Here is a 17345-nt window from a genome sequence, read left to right on the forward strand (position 1 = left end):
TTTTCCTAAAAAATTAAGTGGCAACTTCCAAATAACTCATTTTTCCAAAACTTAACAAAATTGCCAAAGTTGCGAAATTGATTCCGAAATCCTAGTTTTCAAAATCGGGTCGTTAACACTTTGTTCGCTCATGAAACACCGAGTTATGTGCAATGTGTAAGGCAGCTTGACTATCTGAATGGATCGGTATAGGCAAAGAAGAAGGTGCTGAAAGGTTTGAGAGAAGACGGTTTAGCCAAGTCAATTCAGCCACCACTTGACGATGGACAGGTATTCAGCCTCAGCAGAGGAGAGTGAGACAGAAATATGCTTCTTTGATTTCCATGAAATAGGAGATCCTCCAAGGCTAATGAAGTACCCACTAATAGATCGTCGGGAGTCCACGCAGGATGCCCAATCAGCTTCGCAAAACGCCAGTAAAGAGAAAGAATATTCTGGCTTCATGAGAATTCCCTGTCCAGGATGCAATCGCAAGTACCGCATACCCTTAAAGCAGCATTAAAATGAGGAATCTTGGGGCTTTGCATATACTGTGATAATTATTGGACAGCAAAACTCAGGTCGGGTCTTGTATGAGTAAGGTAATTTAGCTTCCCAATTAGCCTTCGATATGATGTAGGATCAACTAGTAAATCACCTGCATCTGCAGAAAGTTTTGTTGATGGATCTAGAGGAGAAGAAACGGGCATCAAATGGTCACAATTGAACTTGGAAAGGAGCTCAAGAGTGAACTTTCTCTGGCTGTTCATGAGACCATGAGCTTCATACACAATTTCAAGACCAAGAAAATTAAAAATGTAAGTCCCCTAAATCCTTGATTTGAAATTCACCATGCAGGAAATCTTTAAGCTTTGTCAATTCTGCTTTATCATTGCCTGTTAGAATTATATCATTGACATAGACCCCCCCCCCCCCCAAAACAGAAATAGAGTCTCCTGAATGCTTGAAAAACAAGGATAGTCATTTAAAGATGATGAATATCCTTTGAAATGCAAGGCTGCTGCAAGCCATGCATACCCACTATCTAGAGGCTTGCCTCAAGCCATACAGTAATTTTTTTAGTTTGCAAACCTGTCCATTTTAAGGTGTCTTCAGTCCAGGAAGTACCTTCATCTAGACCTCTTCTTGCAAGTCCCCATGTAAGAAAGCATTGTTGACATCCAGTTGAGAGAGTCTCCATCCCTTTTTAACTGCAATAGCCAAAATGCACCTGATTGTTGTCATTTTTACAATGGGTGAATAGGTTCATTAAAATCAATGCTTGCTCTTTGTATATCTCCTCTTACTACGAGTCTTGCCTTGAGCCTTTGAATGGTCCCATCTGATCTTTGCTTGACTTTAAAAACCATTTGCAAGGCAAAGCTCTCTTACCAACTGGTAAATCCACCAAATCCCATGTCTGATTAGATTGAAGTGCCTCAACTTCAGTTTCAATAGCCTTCTCCCAACCAGGGTGTAAAATAGTTTGTTCAAAACATGTAGGCTCAGTGATAAAAGAGATAGAATTGAGCAGTCTTTGATTAGAATTAAATAAACTAGTAAAAAGATAAGTAGGAGAGTTTAAAATAGAGGCAAAACAAGTAGAGTTCACATCAGTTAGATAAACAGAGTTGCAAATATAATCATCTAGATATGTAGAAGTCTTATGGACCCTCTCTGATCTTCTGGAAGCAGGAGCAAGAGATGTGTCTATAGGATCAGGCAAGTCAACAACATAATTGTGAGGTAAGATATCAGGCTGTTGAGAAACTAAGGCTTCACCAAGAGAATGTTGAATAGGACTAGGAGGCATATGATTGAAAGGACCAAGGGAAATAGGTTGTTGAATGATGATATGATCATCAGTGACCTCATCTTGCATAGATGAGGGAAAAGAATGAGGAATAGAAGGAATATGTGCACTGGAAGAGAAAGGATATGTTTGTTCATGAAAATGAACATCCCTTAAGACATAGATTCTTCTTGATTTCAACTCTATGAGCTTGTATCCTTTCTTTCCGAGTGGATACCCTAGAAAGACATAAAGTACTGCTCTTGGTTCAAGCTCCACCCTATTATGAGAAAGAGTCGAGGCAAAACATAAACAACCAAAACACTTAAAGAAGTCATATCTAGGAACTTTACCAAATATGAGTTCATAAGGAGTTTTTCCATCCAAAACAGAAGAAGGAAATCTGTTAATTAGAAATGCGGCAGTTAGAAGACACTCACCCCAATAACATATAGGGAGTTTAAATTGGTGTAGAAGGGCTCTAGATGTTTCCAGAAGGTGTTTGTGTTTCCTTTCAACAATACCATTCTGTTGAGGGGTGGCAATGCATGAAGTTTGATGAATTATTCCTTCAGAAGCAAAAAATTCAGAGATAGTTGTCCCCCCACCTAGTTCTAAAGCATTGTCAGATCTAATGCATTTGACCTTAACTCCAAATTGTCTATCAATCATAGCCATGAAATATTTCAGCATTGGGAATGCATTACTTTTAGCACTTAAAAGATAAGTCCAGGTCCCCCTACTTAAATCATCTACAATAGTAAGGAAATATCTATAACCATTGTAGGTTGGAGATTTGTAAGGACCTCATGTATCAATATGAATCAAGTCAAAGATACATTTTGCTTTAATAGAACTCACAGGAAAAGGTAACTTGGTTTGCCTTGCCAATGGACAAATTTCACAAGCCCAATTAACAAAATTTGAAGGAGAAATGAAATTGAACTTTTTCATAAATGTAAAAGGCATATGTCTCAACCTAACATGCCATAAGTTTACACTAGATTGGGAACTTACAGGAATCGAAAAAACACTAAAAATTAAAATACATTGTTTAGGCAAAATACTAGAGAAACTAGACTTAAAGAAACTCTTGGAATGGTTGATAGAAGAATTCAAAATATAGACTCCATCCTTAGCTTCACCAAGAACCAGAGGGGTCTTCACTGAAGGGTCCTGCAGAAAACAATGGTGATAAAAAAAGTTTAGACTGCATAAAAATTGCCTGCAAAACTTGTGAACAGAAATCAGATTTATCCTGAAAGATGGACAAATAGGACATTTTGTAGGATTAAATCTAGAAAGAGTGTCACAGTCCCTATATGTGTAACTTTGACCCTGAATGAATTAGGTAAATTAATATATAATGGTGAACTTAACGCAATGAGTTTAATGAAAAATTTATGATGAAATGACATATGTTCAGAGGCTCCTGAATCAATTATCCAAGAGAAAGAGTTGGCATAAGTGAAATAAGCTACTAGATCATTAAATATGTTACCAGCACATTGAACAAGATTTGCATTGACATTTGATGTTGAACCACCCTGACCAACACCTTGCATATTCTGGAAAAATTGCATGAGATGCATCATTTGATCTTGAGAAATAGAGCTTCTTCCTCCCTGATATCCCTCATTGCTTGTTTGTCCAGAAGCTGTGACAACTGCATTAGATTTGACAAGACCTTGAGTTTTACTGGACTTGGTAAACTTGGAATCAGATGGAAACTTATGATTCTGTAGTATTTATCTATAGTGTGTCCTGGTTTTTTACAGTTTGAGCACATCAGATTGTTTTTCTTACCCTTACAATCAGAGTTAGGAGACATCTGCCCCATAGGGTAGTGTTGTGCTGCCAAGAAAGACATAGAGTTACCAGGAAATTTAGTGTTCATGGAGCTTTCTCTTTGCCTCTCATCTTGCATCAACAGATAATAAGCAAGGTTGACACTGGGCAGAGGTGTCATCATCAGAATGTTGCTTCTTCTTAGGGCATACACATCAGTCAGTCCCATAAGGAAGTGAACTAACCTCTCATCCTGCAATGACTTGTTCATCTTTTATTTTCCTCCACAGCTGCAGTTGCAAGAACAGGTCACTTTTGAGTACAAAGGGTCAAGTTCATCCCACGTCTTCTTCATTTTGGTGTAATAACCTGCAATATCTGATGAACCTTGCACTAAATCAGCAAGTTGTTTTTGCAGGTGATAGAGCATTGCTCCATTAAGCTGACCAAACCTATCCTCAAGGTCTTTCCAGAGTTCCTTGGCAGATTTAGAATAGATCACACTCCCAGCTATCTCTTTTGAGAGGGAGTTCAATAGCCAAGAAGTGACTATGTCATTACACCTACTCCATAGCTTGAAATCAGTTGATTCTGGAGCAGGGACAAGAGAAGAACCTTCAATGTATCCCAACTTATTTTTGGCTGAGAGAGCTATGAGCATGGATCTTCTCCATGCCCCATAGCCATTTCCATCTAAGGTGGTGTGGACAAGAGTCATCCCTGGTGAATCTGAAGCATGAAGAAAAAAAGGGTTGGTTTGATCTATCACCACAGAGCCTCCATTCCTAGAGGTTGCTGCAACTGTAGCAGTGGTGTTATCCTCTGTTTCAACCATTTGGATTGAAGGGAAGTGAAAGTGAAGAAGGATGAAAGGATTTGGTTGTGAGCTCTACCTTTGCTCTGATACCATGTAGAATTATGAAAGAAGGAAATCTTGAAATGTGGAAATTTTCTGATGCCTTTCTCATTCCAATTTAATATATTTATACAAGATTATTTGGCTACAAGACAAATACATAAAAGAATATTATTGTACGGTTGTCTATCCTAGTAATGGATAAGTTTCAAATTGCATAACAAACTATGTACTGTGATAGAGAAAATGACATAAATGGTCCCTAAACCATCACAGTAGGTCTAAAATAGTTCCAAAACTATACACTTAACGAAAATAGTCCCTTAACTATCTACAATCTTGTCATGTTTGATCTGTATCTACTTTTTATAGACACCGTTAACAAACTTCGTAATTCAGATACTCTCTCTTGATTTTCTTTTTCCCTCTTCTTTTCTTCATTGACACTGCTATAGTAAAGAAAAACTTGTCAAGTTTGGTGTTGTTTTTATGCAGTTTGGGGTAGCTTGGTGATGTTTTTTGGTGCAGTTTTTGTGTAGTTTGGCGCAGTTTCTATGCTAGTTTTTGTGCAGTTTGCAGCGAATTTTTGGTGCTCGAGTGCTTTTGGTGCAATTTTTTCGTAGTCTGATGTAGTAGTTTGGTATTGATATTTTAATGGTTTGATGTTGCTATCTAGTGTTGTGTTATGTACAGTTTCATGTTGATTTTTTGGTGTTTTAGAGCTGCAATTTGATTCAACTCAAATAAAATAATGACCAACACACAATTACAGTAAGACATTGAAGAAAAGAATTGGACAAAATAAAGTGAAGAAATAGTGAGATAATAGAGGAAAGAAGTGGACAAAAAAAGTCAGGAGATAGAGATTAAATTAGAATAACTAAGTTTTTTTATTTATAAAAAGTAGATATAGACCAAACTTGACAAGATTGTAGATAGTTAAAGGACTATATTCATTAATTGTATAGTTAAGGGACTATTTTAGACCTACTATAATAGTTTAAGGACCATTTATGTCATTTACTCTACTGTGATATATACAAAAATTAGAAACTGCTAGAATGGAAATTGGTATAAGCTGAATTTGGGCTGAATAGAATATTTGGGCCAAACTTGCTGCACTTCAAGTTCCTCTCAATACTCAACTAAGTCTAATTAGGCCCAAACCTCAATCTTTACCAAACAAACACAAAATGCTCCCTTTACTCATTCTCTTGAACATATATGTCATGTTCCTCTGTCCTTTGATCAAAAATTACAGATGGTAAGGATTCATTCTCAACATAATGAAATCGTGCGAGGCGTGGATAAATTCACGAGTTATAAATAAAAATGAAGTCAATCTTAGAAAAGTTTTGAATCTTTTGAAATAGACCCTTCGAATCTGAGGACAAGCAAAATTTATTGATAATTTTTCAAAAAATCCATGTATAGATTGAAAGCTCTAATAATCAATTGGTATTTCAGAACCTCGCAAAACGCACACATACACACTGCATTCCAACTTAATGTCCCCTTCGTCCATTTTACGTGTCATCATTTAATTTGATATGATATTTTTAAAATTTATAGTCTAAAATCATATAATTATAAATTATTTTAGGAAAAGAAAATAAAAATTAAATTATTTTTAATTATATATTTGATCAAAGAAATCTTTACCCCTATCATCAAAAAACAATTGGCAAAAATTTCATCACAATCATTATCAGAAGAAAGGAGTATAGAGTTGTCGTGTATCTTGATGCTCCTCATTCATCTTTGTCATAACTCACCAAACTCCGACACACCTCCTTACCCTACCCCGCACCCACTCCCTCTTCTTTTCTCCTTGAAATAGGGAAAAGCAACTGATCAATCTCCCATTTGTTGCCATGATGACACTATAAACAGGTTCAAGCTTGATTCTTTAACTACACCAGATGATTTTACTTTCCTTTGAATTCTATTAGTATCTTGGTATTTTTCAAATGGTTTTTCTTTATCTCAACTGGGTTGTGCTCTTTTTCTTCTTTTTTTCTCTGAGATAAAAATTGGGTCTTTGATGCTTAGTCTTGGGTATGAGTTAAAAAAATTGGACCTTTGATGCTTTAGTTTTCCAAATTAATTGATTATGACTTAATTGGTTTTTGACAAACTTGATTTGATGGTTATAGTAGCAGATATTTAGTCAAAGAGAAAAAGGGTGTGTAGATAACAAATTGTGGCTATTGAAGATAAAGGTATAGTCTTTTTGCTCTGTACACTGTTATTGTAGTTAACTTTGTTGTGTTGGAATTATATTTTGTTTGTGATGATCTCAGAGTATCACAGTTTTTGAGAAAACTGACTGTGTATAGAATCTTGATCATCAAATGGCTGAGGTGATTGGACCTAGATTGTACAGTTGCTGCAATTGTAAGAATGAAGTTGCACTTCATGATGACATTATTTCTAAGGCTTTTCAGGTTAGAATATGTGGGATTCTTTTCATTTTCTTTGAATTGTATGAACGTGGATAGTTTACGACTAGCAAGTAAGCACTCCAACTTTGAGAGTGTACATCTAAACACATCAACTTGGTCTCAATTGACAACTAAATACTCCAAATCGTCCCTATCGTGTCTCGTGGACATCCAACACTGATGTGTCACATGATTTGGAGGTGTCTAGATGATCATTGTGTAAGTTGGAGTGTTCAATTTACATAGTGAAGATGAATTGAGGTGTCTAGATGTGTATACTCAAATTTACTTGCCATCTGAGGCCAGTGTATGTTTGTTTATGTATTATGTCTTGATTAAACGTATGATCATTGTATGCTGTTTTTGCTTAGAGGTTCCTGATACAAAAAGGTTGTCAGTAGTTTTTGAGTTAGTCAGTGCCACAAATGTTCACAATATCAAAGATAACAGTGTGTTATCAATGGCGAAACACACAAAAAGATCCAAGGACCATTGGGCTTTAACGAAAAAAAGGTGCAAATAGATTCCATTATGTATGTGTATTCCAAGATAACGAATATAAGCATGAATATAACACATATATGGACAAAGAAACTGAAAAAAAAAGGATAAAGTAACATATCAATGGTTTAGTGTTGGCACTTAGCTCTTCAGGTTTATGCTGACTGAGGTGAAGCCCTCAAGATTTTTGTGCTTCACTTCAGAGCTCAAGTGCACGTTTAGCACGCCTTTGATAATGTTGCACCAATTTCTATTCTTCTCTTATAGCAAAAGGCAATGATCTCACCATGAATTCAAGAAAATTGGCTCCTCTGCTATTGAAATGAGCATATATATATGTTTGTATTTCAGTTACATACCGAAAAGGAAACAAGTTGGAAAGATGTAGCTCAATGAGGAATACATCTTGGTCTTTTCTATATAAGATTTTCTGTTTTTTTTTTATCTATTTCTGGGCAAGATCTATCCTTTTGTTTACTTAAGATATTACCAGTAATATATTCTTGCCTAATTGACATTAGGGAAGAAATGGTCGAGCATTTTTGTTCTCTCACGCAATGAACATAGTCGTGGGACCAAAAGAGGATAGGCATCTCATGACTGGTCTCCATACAGTTGCTGATGTCCATTGCTGCGACTGTCGTGAGGTGCTTGGCTGGAAATATGAACGAGCATATGAAGAGGCACAGAAGTACAAGGAAGGAAAGTTCGTACTTGAGAAATCAAAGATTGTCAAGGAAAACTGGTAGTAGTCCACTCTGAATTCTATGAAAGTGTGTGGATGCTCCTATGTACGTACTATGCTGTTAGATCAAATTCTCATCAATTCAAAATGTCGATTCATTGCTTATTACTGTATAAATTTCTTATGTTTGTTGTTCGATTGGATTGGATATGTTGAACAATCTTGTGAATAATCTATCTCCAAAATCATAATTTGTAAATACCACAACAACAACAATAAACATACCTTAGCCCTACCTTTGTTGGGTAGAGAGGCTGTTTCCGATAGATTATGATATTTGCTTTACTTGGTTTCTGCTATGGAGTAACTGGATTCTTCGTCTTGGATAACACATTCATCTGACAAGTCAGCACTGAATTATTCATCTGCAATCTTGTTTTTGCTCCATTTTTTAGTGGGCTTCCATGAGAAGCTATCAAGTAATATGATGTATTGTAAATGGGGAAGACACAACTTGGAAGATGACATAGCTGGAGTAATGAGAAGTCCATTGAATTGACCATATGACACGATAAAGATGTTTGATAATGTATCTGGAATTGTTGAACCTATACTCTGATAGATGTAGCAGTTCAAGTTTGGTATGAATTTGTTATTTTGCTTCACTTATTCAAGTTGAGTAATCAAACAATGATTTCTCCAAACAATATATTTGGCTGTTAAGCTTGATGCTGTCTGGTTGCTTCTTGATGTACAATGAGGAAGTGTGAAGGAACGACGTTAACGTGGTTTATTAGGATCACGTGAACTCATAGGTTACTTAGTAGATCCGTCCCCCGCTACTAAGGTTACTCAGTAATCATCCTCTCGAACCAGCTACTGATCATCGGCTTGGTAATCAGACGCGAGCCCCTTAGCAGTCATTTTCAGTTGTTGTTCTCCTCCCAACGGCAGGTTCTTATGCATTTCTCACTCGTCCGCCACTAGAAACACCATTTTCCATCCGACTTGCATGTGTTAATCATGCCACCAACATTCAATCCTGAGTCAGGATCGAACTCTCCATGAGATTCATAGTTGCATTACTTCGAGATTGTCTTTCACATTTGGCATAAGTTCAAGTTGAACTTGTTCAATCAGATAAACAAAGTGAAAAATGATATTCTGCCACATCATTAAAAAACTCATCTGATTTTGGAAGTCACAACTCATAATATTACTAACAAAAGGATATTAGTAGAAGTCGTCAAATTTGAGTTTAACAAGGGTTTCGTGGTGTAGTTGGTTATCACGTCAGTCTAACACACTGAAGGTCTCCGGTTCGAGTCCGGGCGAAGCCATTCTTTTGCTTGCTTTTTTGCCCACGTGGTCTTTACATTACGTTATAACTATTTATCTCTCCTCCTTTTTTTGTCATCTTTGCATAGTATATAAGACAGATTAGGCAATTGGTTTAATGCTTCTATAATGTTGAAACACCAAAGAACCCAAGTTAGTAAAGGCATGAAGAAATTCACAAGCAGACATTACTGTTGGCTCTGCCTTCTTGACCCAAAAATACAGGAAAAACAAGTTTCTTTACAATTGTGTACTGAATGTGCTACCACAAGTATAATCCCATTCGCTTATTTATTTGTTGTCACAGAAACAATAGAACAGTATAGGGAACAATTTTTCTATTGAATTCTATTGCTAACTACTCTGATGAGTTACAAACATTATAGCAGGAAAATTTTCTAGTGCATGACTTCTAAAGTTCTCTTGAGCTCAACTCGATAAAAAGGCTGGCCTGAGGATGTAATCCAGCATCTTTCAGGGACAAACTGAGCTTCTCTGCGCCATATGCAGTGCGAGGGAAGTTGGATACAAGACTGTAGTTGTCAACCGCTAGGCATCCTAGAGAATTGACATAGTCATACAAGGATTGTAATGTTGTAGTACAATGAAATCTCCTCTCCTTGCGTTCTCCAGTAGGAAACCGTACCAAAACCTGAATGATCCAAATTAAACAACAAATTAGTTAAGACAACAGTATGAACACCTTTCTGTTCACTGAGGGATTCAGTTTCAGTTTTGCACTTTGTCCCCCCTCCCTCCCTCGAGTTATATGCATTTAACATGAACTTTCTGCTCAACCTTAAGCCAGTTCTACATACTTTCCAACCTTAAGCACTATAATCTTTTCTATTCAAAATCTTTGCAAATCAAATCACTCAACACCTGAAATCAACGAGACTCCATAGAAAACACTCTAGCTCCATGAATCTGTTCTTTGGAGCTAGAACATCCAATAGAATGAAACGAGATATTGGTAAGCAACAGCGGAGCATCAAGAAATAAGATCAGGCTTGAGCAGTTATGTTTCAATCTTACCGGAAAACCACGTCTTTCACCAAAATTTGTGAAAAAAAGGCAGCCCGGTGCACAAAGCATCCTGCTTAAGCAAGGTACGGGAAAGGGTCGCACCCCAAGGGGTGTAATATAGACAACCTACCCTAATGCAAACATTAGTGGCTGCTTCCACGGCTCAAACCCATGACCTATAGGTCAAATAGATACAGCTTTACTAATGCTGCAAGGATCCCCTTCTTCACCAAAATCTGTAATAATGACTATTTTTTTGGTACAATGAAAACCAAGAGAAACATGATTACCTGGGTAACATCAGGACCCTTCTCAGGTTCAGGGCCCAATGACAATAGTTTCTCCTGGCGTATTTTAACTAATGCAGCTTCTCTTTCAGCAGCTTCATGTGCTGCTCTTTCCCGGGCCTCTTCTTCCTCCTTTCTTTTCCTTTCAGCTTCAGCAGCTTCCCTCTCCAGCCTCTCTTGCTCTTCTATCCTCTGGCACTCTCTAGCCTAGTTAAGGGCAAACAGTTGATCAATGTAAAGCTTTTTCCCCTTCACAAAGTAACTTGAAGAGAGGAAAGGCATATTTGGAACCTAAAAGCACTTACTTGATCAGCTTCTAGTGCAGCACGATAAGCAGCATCTTGCTCCTCCCTCAAACGTATATTGTTTCTTCTTTCTTCTGCCTCAACCCTGGCTGTGACAAGCACAGGGGCACTTTCCTCGATCACTCTTTGCAGTACTGTAAGCATTTCTTCGGGAGATTTTGGCCCTTCCGCCTACAGAGTGTTGTTCACCAAAATAAGTACACAAGTTAACGGGCTAGTAGAAGATTCAATGAAGCAAGTTCATTTTTCTACATACACAAATCATTGAGACAAGTGTGCTTCCTTCAGAAAATAGTAGTACCAACTATAGTATGACAGATCTAGGTTGCCCTTTTCTTTTTGTGTGGGACTCTTTACCTTTTTGTGTGTGACTCTTATGTGGCAAATATAGCATCAATTGGTTTTTAACACATCAGGCCACAAGCCTAATAGCATTCTGTAGCTAGCTAGCAAAAGGGCAAAAAGTGGAACAAACACAAAACAAGGAAGCATATGCACTCGCACATAGAATAGATTAGTGAAATACACGCAAACATGAGTCAACAGTTACAAAGTGCTAAATCATGTAATCTTTTTCGAAGTAACAGTGAAAGGGGAGAGGCAGAAAAGATAACCCCCCCCCCCTTTTTTAGCATCGTGAACTCTTTCCAATTGACAGAGAACAAGGCAGCCAGCCATTCGATCCCAAGAAAACAATTATATTCCAGACTAGAACATTCACTTGCTTACACAGGATTATAATACTCAACCTACAGAAAAAGGAACACAAACATGCTTAAGGGCATGAATGAAAAACAGCTAATATCATGAGAATATACATTTTGCTCAATGAACTTGTACAGAAAATCCATCAATGAGGAATCTTAGAGCAGCAGCATAATCTTTGGTCTGTCTATTATTATTTACCATAATGGGCAGACTCCTTTTCATAGGCTATACACAACAAAACAGAAAACATCAAGGTTTATGGGAAAATGTCTGGAAAAACATTGCACCAACAAAAATAAAATGTTTCACATGGTTGGTTGTTAGAAAAGCTTGCTTGACACGAGAGGTTTTGAAGAAAAGAGGAGAATTGTAGTATCTACATGTCAACTTTGTGGGGAAGTAGATGAGACAAATAGTCATCTTTTCTGGCACTGCAAATGCAAATTCACTGCTCAGTTATGGAATTTATTTCTTACCCTTACAGACACAAAATGGACCATGCCTGAGCACACTGCAGATCTACTCAGCTGCTGGATTAGGAGAGGTGGAAGCAAGAGCCAGAAGAGATGGTGGAAAATCATTCCACATTGCATCTGGTGGACTGTGTGGAGAGAGAGAAATAGCAGACGTTTGAAGATAAGTCCAATTCCATTCATAGAGTTAAATGGCATTGTATTGTATCTTTATTTTTTTGGTGTAAACAAACAAACATAGAGGAATTAGAGCTTGTAGATCTGTTAGGCTCTCTGTAAGTAGTTTCTCCCTTTCTCTCTTTTTTTGTTTGTTTTGTCCCCTTTTGAAGGTCCTCCAGCTATGTTGCTCGGACTCTTCTAAAATGTCAAGGGGTGCGTGTCGGATTCATCAAAAGTAGTGTATTTTTGGAGAATCTGACACGGGTGCGGTATCAAAAGTGAAGAGTCCGCACAACTTAGGTCTCCACTCTCCAGCATTATATGCTGAGGAATACAACATTACCCGTTTCAAAAAAAAATAAAAAATACCTCAGCAATGAGGAATATGACATGCACAACTTTCCAATAAACAATGAGGTCACTTTTAACAATTCATGCACAACTGATCCCTACAAAACTATTAACTAATCCTGCATTACTAGTCCCAGTGAAACTAATCCCTATCTAACTTTTCTTTTAACCAAACAACCCCTTAAGGTTGAAATGTTTGCTAACCATATTCAGGAGAACTGAAATGGAATCCAATAACTTTTTAGGGCACATAACAATGGCCAAACTAACCTTTCAGAAAGAGTGGATACTCTTGGGGCAGAAGAAGACGGAAGGAAAGACACTAATAGAAGCAATTTCAATTAATTGAAAGATATAAATATTGTATAGTGGATGGACATCTTTTATCAAATTAATCGCAATTGCCTCTAGTAACAAACCGAGAATATTTTTTTGAAAATGTCAACAAACCGAGAATATGTTTTACAAGTGTGTGATGTTTGCTCCTTATCAAAAGAAAAACAGTGTGATGTTTTGCCTAGCATGCTGATTCTTCGGTCTTCGGACTCGTTTAGCCACAGATATTCTCAAAAATATTTGGAAAAAAACTTGGCAAATATTGTTTGGCCATACAACTTGCCATTATTTGGCAAATATTTTTGGCAAACAATCCAAATTCACAAATACTAGAAAAAACTAGTATTTGGGCCAAATTCTATTATTTGGAAACTTTTAAAAGCTTGAAAATTACCCCATACTTTTATATTTTATATGAACACCCATCATTTATAATTTTGGACTGAATTTCCGACCTAGTTCATTGTAAAAAATTTATACAGTTATTTACATATTTTATACAGTTTTTATCCGAGCTTGCTCTCTGAAGTCACTTTCAATTACAAGTGGTAATAGTAGTTTTTCGTATATAGATCAATGGTATTTTCCTGTTATTTTCTTCCTCTTTTTTCAGATTCATATTAATTGTGCTCGTTGACATGGCATTTCACGAAACATATTCATTATAAAATGATATTACAGACTTGTGAATATTTTTAGTCTTATAGAACTTGTGGGTATAAATCATAATTCTTTAAAAAGGTAAACAAACTACAAGGAAACAAGGTAAACAAACTACAGGAAACACAAGAAATGGGGAGAAAAATATTGTTTACCAAATTGACCATACCATTTCAAACATTAAGTCCACACTTAATCATTATGAGAAAATATGTAAGCATCAAAAAGCATGCAGGTTTTCAAATTCACTGTGAATAAATTACTTGCATTCTCCTATTCTCACCTTAATCGCATTCCTTTATACAACCATGTGACTTGTAAACTTACTTATTGTACCTTTTAAATGAACATTATATACTCTAGCATTCCACCTTTACTATTATATTACTTCAATAGGAGGTTGTTTAGGGTTATGCAACTTATTTTGATACAAGTACCAAATAATTTCAGGTCATTGAGCATACTTAACCAAAAGGATATAAGATTGTTCATTCAAAAATGAAGGCAATGTTGTGATTAGCTTGCTCGAACTCGAGTGCGGGTGTCCATTTTGGGTGTGGATTTAGAGGTTGGATCCTTCATGATCTAAATCTAAAGATTCTGGGATACGGATATGTGTGCAAGAGATAGGAATTCGGCTAAAAATAATACAAAATTCTAAAAATAGAGTGAAGTCTAAGCAACTTATTCCATCGGCCTTTGCATGTAGCAAGCCATATTTTGAACCCGAGATTGTTTTATACTACCAATGAAAATGACACTTTAGATTAAGAAGTGTGGATGGATTACCATAAATGTGTTGAGAAGATGGTCCATGCTGAAGCAACACAAGATGTACTAGTCATTGAGCTTCCTAAGTACAAAATAGCAGATGGGATGTTTGGTTGCGTTCAGGCTATTAGAACCAGAGACAAAAGGTCACCGGGTAAAGTGACTTGGTTTAGTTGTCTTTATAGCTTTCTTCGGTAATTTACTCATTTATACTTATTAACCTTTAAATTTATTTTTCTATAGTTGAATTGGTGGCCGCTATTTGGTAGTCAAACTAGTTTGCCATGAAAGTATTAAGTCTAACTTGTAGCTCATTCGGATGTGAGCAAAATTGGAGTGTGTTTGAGCATGTGAGAAGAAGATTTATTATATTCTAATTTCTATATTACATTATTATTAGTATCTATTAGTTACGCCTTCCAAAACACTGGGTATGCCCAGGAATCACATTCTTTATGGGGAAAATGTGATCAAATTGAAGTATGGGGAGCTGGACTTTTGGGCAACCAAGGAGGTCAATGACTCATATGGTGTAACTGTTTAGAGCTCAATCAGAGCATGATGGCCTTTTTTAAAGAGCCCCTGTGTTATCAAAGTATATAATGGAAAACAAAACAATTTTTTGGAAGGATAGGTGGTTGGGAAACAGAAATTTGGATGAGCTATTTCCTGAAATGTTTGCTCTAGCACAACATCAGAACAAAACAGTGGCTGAAATGTGGTCATCTCAAGACTGGGAGTTGATTCTCAGAAGAATGCTGAATGACTGGGAAATACCTAGACTAGTTCATCTTTATAAGCATTTGTAATCTTTCCAAGGGATGAAGGAGGAGGTGGACTTCTTGTGGTGGACTGGACATAATAAGGGGCAATACAACGTGACTTCAGGCTATAAGATCATGAACATGACTGAGCCCCAGACCTCCAAGTGCCTTTGGAGACAAATTTGGAAAGTTAAGATACCTCTTAAGGTTGCATGCTTTACATAGCTGACAGCCAAAGAGGCTGTTTTGACACATGAAAACTTGAAAAAGAGAAGTATTATCTTAGTTTCAAATTGCTGCTTATGTGGGGAAGCAGCTGAGACAGTAGGACATCTATTTTTACCCTGCAGAACTACTGATCCGCTGTAGAAGATTTTTATCCATCTCAGAGGCATATCTTGGACAATGCCTAGCAAGAATGATGACACTCTTTCTATCTGGGAGGACGCTGGGATCGGGGCAAGGAATAGAAGCTAATGGAGGATCATTCCAGCTGCATATGGTGGAATATTTGGAAAGGATAGAAGTAGAACTCTATAGAACATCAAGCAAGACTGTATTTTGCTACTATGTTTTTGGTGTGTAAAGAATGCCTCTGTAAATGCAGAATCAATCTAGAAGTCCTTGACTCATGCTACGATTTTCTTAGCTTCTTAGTCTTCATAGTTTAATTTTGTAGAGGGGTTTTCAGTGCTACCTAAATACTGGTTTACAATATAAAATTGTTACTTGTGGTCATCCATAAAGTCCAAAAATTATTAAAGGGGAAAAAATTTACAAGTGGGCTCTGGGAGGGTAGGGTGTAAGCATACCTTACCTACATTTGCAGGGTAGAGAGGTTGTTTCGTCATAAAGCGTTTTTTTTAAAACGTTTGAGCATTTTTCAGTAAGCAAGTCAATAATATAACTGCAGTATCAAACCAAATAATTTCACGGAAATTTCCAAGGCTAAGTAGGACTAATGGCAATAAAGTGTCATACCTGCTGAAGCAGAGCAATCCTCTGGTTTGTTGCAGCCATTACAACAGCACAAAAGGGAAACCTTGACGCCTTCAAGCTATTACTCATCTTGAAACCTTCACTAGCTCTAATACTCCCACCCCAAGCAACAAAGTTCTCATTAATAAACGCCACCAAATCCTCATTACATAGCGTCCTCTCACAAAACACAGGCGTATCCGGATGATCCGGCGAATGCAAATAAACAAACAGTAACTTATACTCATTCCTAGACCTCTGCAATGCATCCATAAAACCTTCAGCAACAAAATTCGGCCTTATACTACCAAAATCCCTCTCGAAACACGCAACAAAATCCATAGCTTCTGATACCGCTGCAGATACCGACAACAAACGTGTCGACGACGACGACGACTCACCATTCCGTCCCGAATTCAGCCCAATCATACCTAACCCATACGACAGAACACCACTAACCGCCCACACGCCAAATCCAACCGCACCTGAAACTAACCCTAAACTACCTGAAATAATTGAAAACGGCAACGTAACAATCTTCCAAGCAAGCCCCGGCGGTCCACCGGCAGCACCAACAACAAGTCCGGTTTCTACTTGTTCAGGATTCGTGCTAGAAGTAGTAGCTTCAGATGCATTTGCATCATCAGCAGCACGAGGATTGGAAGTGAAATTTGATAGCGCTAATTCGAGATCCCAATTATGTGCGGTGAGAATCTCCGCACACAAATCGGGATCATCGAGTCCAGTAATCGCTTGAAAATAAGCTACTTTATCAGCTACATCGCCCATTTCTGATCTCTCCTACTCGAAATTCTTCCGATTATGCTAACAATTTCTGAAGAAGTATAGGGTTTTGACTACTACCTGTTCGATGAAATATCCAGGAGAAAGTGAAATTGAGAACGATGAAAATGATTCATTTATATACAGAAATACCCCTGACCTTTCTTGAGAATAACAAATTTGCCACTCCCTGTGTTTTTCAGACGTAAAGATAAGAGGCCAATCATGCGTAATATGACGTCGTTTGATTTTCTATAAGAACATCATCTTATCGCAATTCGTGTCCTTCGTTCCTATTTATATGTTATCATTTTAGACTTCACGTTCCTTAAGAAACTAGTTAAGTTTGTCATTATACCCT

The 17345-nt window shown here is 37.2% G+C and overlaps 3 protein-coding genes and 1 non-coding gene across 5 annotated transcripts; 2 read left to right on the forward strand and 2 right to left on the reverse strand.

The window, feature by feature from the left end:
• Nucleotides 1–2805: 2805 nt before the first annotated feature.
• LOC107061511 (uncharacterized) lies at nt 2806–4643 on the reverse strand. The gene is made up of 2 exons (XM_015310830.1): nt 3273–4643; nt 2806–2947 (listed from the first exon to the last, which is right to left on the reverse strand). Exon 1 carries the CDS (start codon nt 4392–4394, stop codon nt 3834–3836), a length of 561 nt encoding a protein of 186 aa, XP_015166316.1. The 5' UTR covers nt 4395–4643; the 3' UTR covers nt 2806–2947; nt 3273–3833.
• A 1436-nt stretch (nt 4644–6079) lies between these two features.
• Nucleotides 6080–8623, forward strand: LOC102578552 (protein yippee-like At4g27745). 2 transcript variants are annotated; one of them, XM_006352167.2, is made up of 4 exons: nt 6080–6308; nt 6572–6637; nt 6719–6862; nt 7882–8623. In XM_006352167.2, exons 3-4 carry the CDS (start codon nt 6770–6772, stop codon nt 8107–8109), a joined length of 321 nt encoding a protein of 106 aa, XP_006352229.1. In that variant the 5' UTR covers nt 6080–6308; nt 6572–6637; nt 6719–6769; the 3' UTR covers nt 8110–8623. The 2 variants fall into 2 exon arrangements, with proteins under 2 accessions (XP_006352229.1, XP_015166332.1); XM_015310846.1 differs by having other exon boundaries at nt 6080–6637.
• A 688-nt stretch (nt 8624–9311) lies between these two features.
• On the forward strand, nt 9312–9385 carry TRNAV-AAC (transfer RNA valine (anticodon AAC)). The gene has a single exon. It is a non-coding gene; the product is annotated as a tRNA-Val (tRNA).
• Nucleotides 9386–9555: 170 nt separating this feature from the next.
• LOC102579123 (plant UBX domain-containing protein 10-like) lies at nt 9556–17153 on the reverse strand. Its single transcript, XM_006352169.2, has 4 exons — nt 16205–17153; nt 11002–11172; nt 10700–10903; nt 9556–10035 (listed from the first exon to the last, which is right to left on the reverse strand). The coding sequence occupies exons 1-4, from the start codon at nt 16988–16990 to the stop codon at nt 9796–9798; spliced, it is 1401 nt and encodes a 466-aa protein (XP_006352231.1). The 5' UTR covers nt 16991–17153; the 3' UTR covers nt 9556–9795.
• Nucleotides 17154–17345: the final 192 nt, after the last annotated feature.

The sequence above is a fragment of the Solanum tuberosum genome, unplaced genomic scaffold (assembly GCF_000226075.1).
Source record: "Solanum tuberosum cultivar DM 1-3 516 R44 unplaced genomic scaffold, SolTub_3.0 scf00147, whole genome shotgun sequence".
NCBI classification, from domain to species: Eukaryota; Viridiplantae; Streptophyta; class Magnoliopsida; order Solanales; family Solanaceae; genus Solanum; species Solanum tuberosum.